General features: G+C 44.7%; 1 protein-coding gene across 4 annotated transcripts in view; it reads right to left on the bottom strand.

Annotated features, from left to right (window-relative positions):
* ptprt (protein tyrosine phosphatase receptor type T) overlaps positions 1 to 7,677 on the bottom strand; it is a 196,900-nt gene extending 189,223 nt beyond the window's left edge. For 2 of the 4 annotated variants that reach the window (XM_066702093.1, XM_066702091.1), the window contains exon 1: positions 7,376 to 7,677. In XM_066702093.1, coding sequence (XP_066558190.1) covers positions 7,376 to 7,451 — 76 coding nt within the window. In that variant the 5' untranslated portion in view covers positions 7,452 to 7,677. The remainder of the gene's footprint in view (positions 1 to 7,375) is intronic. The other 2 variants (XM_066702092.1, XM_066702090.1) reach the window with 1 other exon arrangement.
* Positions 7,678 to 8,203: the final 526 nt, after the last annotated feature.

Consider the following 8,203-nt stretch of genomic DNA (forward strand, 5'->3'; position numbering starts at 1 on the left):
AAGTAATTCTCCATTAATTAACTCTGCATTCACAGAAACGCTTTCTAATTCTCCATCCAATTAACTGCAATCTGTTGATGGATCCTGACAATTATTTCTGATTTACAGACAGAAAAAAATAATAATAATAATTGATACCTCCGTTCCTGAGGCGCTACCTCTGCAGCGGAGACAGGATGGAGAAACGAGCCAGCTGCTGGGTTATTACACAGCGTTTACTGGCAGCTCTGAAACTCCCTCCCGCACATAAAGACACTTGTGCGTGCTGCGAGAATCTTAGCATAAACGAAATCAAGAGGAGGCTGACAGGGCTAGACAATAGGATTTTTGTCTCTTCTCAATACCCTCTTGGGGACTGTCAGTCCCTACTTCAAGTTGCCAGTGCTTCCCAAGCTCCACACAAAAAAACAAAATAAAACGTTCACTCTCTTTTTAATGCGTCTCCTGCCAGCCCGCCCGGCAGAGAGCAGGAGAGACCGCACATCGTGGAAACGGGTTGTGTCGTGTGCAACTGAAGGAACTCAGACCAGACATTTGCACAAACCTGTGCATGTCTATTACAAAAAACAAAGCCAGCGTGGCAGACAGTGAGGGGGAGTTCTGGATCTCGGAAAAACTACAGGGCTCCTGGTTCTACCTTGTGATAGTTGTTTTTAACCAAACTTGCTGTAGTCAGCATTGAACGCTGACTGCTCTGTATGGATTTACTAAGCCCAGATGCAGAGAACAGAGGTGTGTCATCATGTTCTGACGACTGCAGATCTGAGTTTGCGACTTGGAGCCAACAAATGTGGCTCGCTGGCAGCAGAACAGACACTAGATCCACAGCTTCAGATCCAGATTTCAGCGGTATTATGTTTCACCGATACGTGGAAGCACCGATCAGGTTCTCAGTGACGACTGCGGCAGTGACCGCTGGACCGCACTACATCGGCTTACTGACCACGTGTCTGCTCAATCGCATGACCACATCAAGGAAACACAAGACCGGAAAACTAGACAACACAATGGAAAGTAGAACACATCCCCTCAGACCTCCCACACAGATGGGACCACAGAGACCCCGTTTTTTTTTTTTTGTCTGGGAAAGCTGAAGTGTTTCTCTGCATGTTTACAGCACAGCAAGCTCGGCCCAGGTTCAGGGGTCCTCACCTTCAACAGATGGCAATGCTGGGAGATGAAGTCCTTGTCTGGACAGAGACAAGTCCAACAGGCATCTTTCGGCAATTGCCTTGCAGGTCAACTCTACTCCAACAGTGTCTCGTTGAGCTAGAAGATGCACAAAAAGGTGTCCAGCACTTTCACCATAATGTTTCTGAAATAATTTATACTGGACATACATCACTGCAACCTCCCCCACCTTCCGGCACCACCAGTAAAGTAAAATAACACTTATACACATTATTTTTTTTAATGTACATTTTTTTTTTTTTTTCCTTGAAGAGCGACAGACCAGATGTTGAATTTGCAACTTCCTTCCTCAAAACAGTGGTGCAGGACGCTGGTGAGCAAATTACTGTTTATCTCTGTGTTTGCTCCACCAGCTCCCAGGTTACAATACAATAAATCAATCTGACTGGCCTCTTTCAGGCGCCCACTCATAAATCTTTGCACAGAAGTCTTGTAAATCATGCACGTGCCACGCGATAAAAAATAATAATTACTTTTTATCACCTATTATACCCCCAGACTCCCATATTATCTAGCACCTAGATCCTGTACAACCAGCAATACTGCAGGCAGTGCTGCAGAATGGTTGCAGAGGTGAGAGGCAGGTGTGATCTTTCTGATTATTCTGCACCAAGCAAACTGCACAGCACTGTGTCCAGTCCAGGATGACCACTGTATATTTGTTCAATACTTTGTACATACAAATAAAAGATATAAATCTCTGGACCAGCAGCAAAGAGATTGTGTCAGCGTTTCCTTTCAGTCTCTATTATTGTGTTTTGTTCTGTTGCTGCTCAAAGAGGAATGTGGCTGTTGGAAACAGCATGGATGAAGTGAAGGGAAAACAAGATGGATCACTTCTATAGAGCTTTTCAAGCAAGAGCAAAGGCTTTTATTTTGTTTTTTTATTGGGGGGGGGCTTCGTTTTAAACACATCAGTCTAACACTGAAACATTTTGTTTTAAACACCAGTCTAACACTGAAACATGTTGTATTCTTTTTGAAAGAGTGAGGGGGCGGGGGGGTGAGATGGTCTCTTTAAAACAATCCTTGTGCTTCGACATGCTGACAGAGACCAGCTTTTGTAAAGAAGCTGTAAATTAGTGGGACAAACAACATAAAAGCTGTGTGTGGGAGGGGGACGGGGGGGTTAGACAGCACAGCCAAGTAGATAAGAGGCCCCCTGCTTATAAATCTGGAGCCACTGCCTCCCCAACACTGCTACTGCAGGGCCTTACAGAGGGGCTCGCATACTAATTACTGGGGTGATTGACAGATTGTCAGATCACGTCATTGCACTGCTACCTGGCAACATCAGAAGCCAATGATAAGGGGGTTAGCGGAAACAATTATAGCCCAGACTGCTCCTAATGAGCAGATAGGAAATAATCAAGTCTGTAGCGAAAGCAGAAATAGCCACATAACTGCCGAGTGCTGATCACAGACTGCCGCGCTTCTGAAACCCCTTCACTTGAGACTTGCTTCCGGGCCACTTCTCCTGTTCGTTTCTTTACTTCTCCAGCAACATGAAGTACTTTTCTCAGACTGTTCCTGTTTGTATTTTTATTATCTATAAACAGTATTTATTCATTATTTTGAATTGGATTTATTATTTTTCTCTCTCTCCGTCTCTTTGTCATCTGCCTGTTCAAATCACACAGCTGTAATCACCACTGAATCAGTGCTTGCATGCAATTCTGCCTAATTTTATATGACTGGCACTGAAGGGATCAGCTTGTCATTTCACTCCGATTCCTGCCCTAAGCTCAGGCTTTCAGTCGTCCCACAGTCTTTAAGGACTTCCAAAATTTGAAATGCGGGCCTCAGACTCGATGCTTTTCTGAGGCAGAGTTGTGACAATTTTTATCCATCCAAGTAGCGGAGGGAGTGAAGGTCAGGCACACGACACTAGCATAAAAGCAGCAGTTGCTCTTGTATATAGACACATAAATACATTTTTTTTTTACACATAGCATTAACCTGAATCCTTTTCTGCCTTTCTCCAGCTCCCTGGCCTCCTACATTACCAGGGTTGGGATGCCATCAACTATTTAGCTGTTTGTTTGTATATTTATATATTCCAAAAAATATTATCTCCTCTTGCTCATCTCAGGCAAGATTAAATATCAGACAACCCTCACAAAAACCTGCACTCGGCCCACCTGGAGCACGCCACAGTCCAGAAAGAATAAATCATTTCATTCAGAGAGGGATAACTTCTAAAAATGAATAGTTGACAGGAGGCCTAAAGACTGGCAACTCAGCGGCCTTGACTGAACTGCGGGGCCGACGGTGCTCTGAATACCAATTGATTCTGCCAGCATGTACACGAACTGTTTCCACACAGCGAGGACAAGTGGCTCGGGCAAACATTAACATGTTTATGAGTAGCTCCTACAGGGGTGCACACAAAGTCAGGGGCCTCCGTGCCACAGACACCGCATCAGAATTCAGCACCACCACAACCTAAGGAGTGAAAAGGCAAATTCCAGCAAACCGGATCATTTGCATGGTGCTCAGGAGACTGGGGAAGCACAGTGTGTGAGGTCGCACGGTCGCTGACTTGTTACAAAGTGTGCCTTGAACACTGAAACCCACATCAGTCTTGTCTGGGTCTAAAATAGTCCTGCTGCAGAGGTGTTCCTCTGTGTGCAAATTGAAACAATACTACACGTTTCCCAGGCAAGTGATCTGGACAGATATATCAAATATATCAAACTATGACATGCAAACACAATACAGATAATTCAAGTTCTAGTAATAATAATAATTAAATAATATTAAAAGTTGGCTAATTGCAGATTGACTTGGTATCGTGAACTGCACACTATTCACGAATCAGAAGAAGTTTGTCCATTAACAGGTGTCATAAAAGGTAGACTCAAAGCAACAGGATTTGACACACAAGAAAAATGCTTTGGAAAACCTGGCATTACAATTGATACAGTGACAGCTGAGCGGCTGGCGGTATGCGGGACTCAGAGATAACGGGAGGGAGAGAACAGGAGGATGGGACAGAGAGAAGCACGGCAGGTCACCTCTCTCTTTCCAGCCAAGGATATTTAATTAGCACCAACCGGCTGCCAAATTGTTGTCCGTCTCTCTCTCTCTCTCTCTCTCTCAAAACGCTGTCCAATAGCAGCCACCTATGGAGCACCTGTTCATTAAAACAATTAGCGACCAGGGGAGCAGCCAAGCGCCCGCAGCCCAAGAGCGGAGCCCAGCCGTTTACACCAGACTGCCCACGGAGAGAGGGCTCACTTTCACAGAGCTGAATCTACAACTGCAACCAAAGACTCAATTATAATAACACAGATCAAATAAACACAACGAAATACTCTTCTGTGCTACAGCTATGTTGTGCTCACTGTATACTAAGTGCTGACTCACAGGTGCAAAATAAAGGTTGTTGCCCACAATTGGCGCAGCGGACGACCTGTCCGCTGCGCCAATTGTGGGCAACAACCTTTTTTTTTTTTTTTTGCTACATCCGAGTTGTTGTTCTTTGTTTTATCCTCTTTAAATCTCTCTTATGTTGCTATTCTGAATTAGAGAACTGACTGCAAGAGATCACATGCGGTGAAAAACTATTTTGCCTCTCTCTACTATACTTGGCATTTATAATCTCCCTCATCATCATCATCATCATCCTTCTCCTCTGTGTCAGTAAATCATTGTAGTCCCCAGCGGAAGTGTTTATACACCGCGATTTGACTAAATTAGCGTCATTAATGCCGACGAACGAGTCTCCGCACGCCGGCGCTTTCTGCTTAATCTGCATCCCATCCTGTACGACATCATTCACGTCTGCCTCGTTTCTCTGTTTATTTGGATCGTGTGTGTGATGAGGATGTAAACTGCGTTAGACAGGGGGGTTGTCATTCACCACAGTGTGCCGAGGAAGAAGTCTGTGATTCAGCAACAGCAACGTTTACAAAGAAACATTGTAACTCTCCGCAATATATACTATATACATGTATTAAGTCCATTGCGTGAAACTAGTGTGGGCACGACCCAAATTAAACATGACTGCTTTTGAACCGTATAAATAACTGCAGTGAACTCTGTGAGCAGATACGCGCTGTGTCGGAGTCTGTGCGCTGAGCAATAGTTGAAAGCGACCTCGGGGAAACGGGAATTAATTCTATGTACCCTGAGCACCATCTAACGGTGGAAAGTGTGAGTGTGTGTGTGAGAGAGAGAGAGAGAGAGAGAGAGAGTGAGTGTGTGTGTGTGTGAGAGAGAGTGTGTGTGAGAGAGAGAGTGTGTGTGAGAGAGAGAGTGTGTGTGTGAGAGAGTGAGAGTGTGTGTGTGTGTGAGAGAGATAGAGAGAGAGTGTGTGTGAGAGAGTGAGAGAGTGTGTGTGTGTGTGTGAGAGAGATAGAGAGAGAGTGTGTGTGAGAGAGAGAGTGAGAGAGTGTGTGTGTGTGTGTGAGAGAGATAGAGAGTGAGAGAGAGTGAGTGAGTGAGTGTGTGTGTGTGTGTGTGTAAGAGAGAGAGAGAGAGAGAGAGAGAGAGAGAGAGTGTGTGTGTGTTTTCTTGTGTGTGAGAGAGGGAGCCAGAGTGTGCGCACAAGAGCAGAATATCATAATTGTCCGGGAGCCGCTGCAATGATATATAGGGATATGAGAATTTGTACATGAGGAATATTTACATCCTATATTAAAATAGCTGCACACCTATACATACACGTGTATGTGTCAAATAGACCGATGCCTCGATAGACACAAATAGAGCATGGGAGACCATTAAATTCGAGATGCGTAAATCATGCGTTAAAATATTGGTCTGCCTCTAGTCATAGTATTAACCCACCGAAGTGATCAGGAATTAATCAGGATGCTGAGACCTGCAATTCAGCTCTGAATATGTTACTGATAGGACTACCTATGCAACGCAGGAAACGAAAATAACAGCAACAACAACAAATACAATAAAACATGAGTATTAGCCTATTAATACTAACATTATTATTAATAATAACAATAATGATAATAATATTAATAGTTGACTTGAAACGTGTTTCAAGGTATAACAGCACCATTCCGCGGATCAATGTTCTCATACCTTAGTGACTACTGTACAGGCTGCTGCTTCAATAGAAAGACTGCGGAAGGTAACTGAACGCAGTCTCCCAAAACTGCACGGATGCGCACAATAGCGTCAGCTGCGTTTCTACAGGGGTGATCCATCTCTGTTAGCGGCAATGTGCCGGAGCACGGCTGGCACTGAATTTGCACACAAAACTTTGCAACAAGTTTGCATTTCACGCGTGCAGCTCGGGAAGCCATGCTCTCAGGCGGGGGACGCGCGGTGCGGTGCGGGCATTGGGACGGGCATGCGGGCAGCTCACCGCAAACGCAAGCTCACATGAGAGCAGGGCACTGCCCGACACAATGGCAAACACACACTCATAACATATACCTGGAAAGGCCATATCATTGATTTTGTGATAATAACACAAAATACAAATAGATATCATCCAGACAGATAATGGATATAGTACCAGGGGTTTCGATATTTGTCTACACACCAGCCCATCTAAAAAACGACATAAAAAAAAGAAACATCGAGTTAAAATTGCAATCCGTGAAAGCTGTCGCCAAGTTTCTTTTGGTGTTGGAGAGCAACGCAGAAGGGATAGAAGTGGCCACCCGGTGCCCAAAACAATTAAAGAATAATCAGCACATTTGTCAGTAAAGACGCGCACCGGTCCGCTAGTGTCCCTGGTACTTTATACACTCACGCAGGGTTATTAAAAGGTAACTACTGTGCCAGTTAAGATAAATAATATATGGGGCTCATCGTGTAACAAGTCAAATTAACATTGCTCAAAACAAACACACAGACAACATTTCACAAAGACAAGAGTCTATCACATATACCTCAAATTAAACGGATGAGGTGAACACAATTACAGGTTGATATTGGACACCCAACTTAATGCGCATTCTACTCGGCGTCTTTATATCCGAGGACGAGGTTTGTGTGCAAGATGGATACAATTGTGGATAAAGTTTGTGAATCTACACGTCAGTCTTCAGATTATGCATCGCATTAAATACCGGTCACTTTCCACTCAATAGGTAATATTAAGGTAATATTACAACCAGTGGGTTGAGGGGATGCAAATGATCAATAAAGCAATTATAAAATATTACATTTAAAAATAAATGAGTGGGGGGAAAATAATAATAAAACTTACCAGGAAAGAATTGCCCTTGTATGAAGTCCAGTAGTTGGAAGAGAGAAAAAAGAACAAGATACATCCTTCTGTCCATCCTATTTCGGTGAGGGTTATTTTACATGCCCGCCGCCAGTCCGTAAGCTTGCTGTCTGTATGGATGCAAAGTATCCTCGCATTTGGTACTGCGGTGGGAGAGCATTTACAGGCAGAAGCTGCTATCCTGATCTGATTGTTCGGCTCCAGTTGAGTAGCAGTAACTGATGGGAAAAAAAGGGGGTGAGAGAGAGAGAGAGAGAGAGAGAGAGAGAGAGAGAGAGAGAGAGAGACGCAGCTCTGTCCCCCGGGTCCCTACACCTGCCTATTCTATCCGACGCGTCTCTCCCGCTCGGCTCGGGCTCTCGCCTGCCAGGGAGAGGGGAGCGCTGGTGTGGAGACGGAGGGGCGCACCATCCCGGCTGTGCCCAAAAACGATTCTGCGCTCTGGCTGACTTTGGCGGAACTGGAAGGGGCTGGAGTGGGGGAGGGGGGGTCTGAAGGCAATCCTGGATGTGTAATTAACAAACTTGGACACAACCTGAATCTGTAATTGCGCAATTTGTGTCGGTGATGGGATGCGCGGGGGGGTGCAATGAAAGACACACGCCTGCTCTCCCGTGCGGACATCTACTTGCAAAACAAGTTTGCTGTTGCGGAGACTCTCAGTTTACACTCAGTCCCCTGATTGCACACAATCCACCGGCAGTATTTAAATGGCAACTGGCTTAAAGTCCGTTGATTCAGACTGGAAATTCCAGTAGACACTTTGTAGTTTTAATAAACAAGATGCATTAAACCAAAATATTGCGT

The sequence above is a fragment of the Amia ocellicauda genome, chromosome 4, assembly GCF_036373705.1.
Source record: "Amia ocellicauda isolate fAmiCal2 chromosome 4, fAmiCal2.hap1, whole genome shotgun sequence".
In the NCBI taxonomy this organism is placed as follows: domain Eukaryota; kingdom Metazoa; phylum Chordata; class Actinopteri; order Amiiformes; family Amiidae; genus Amia; species Amia ocellicauda.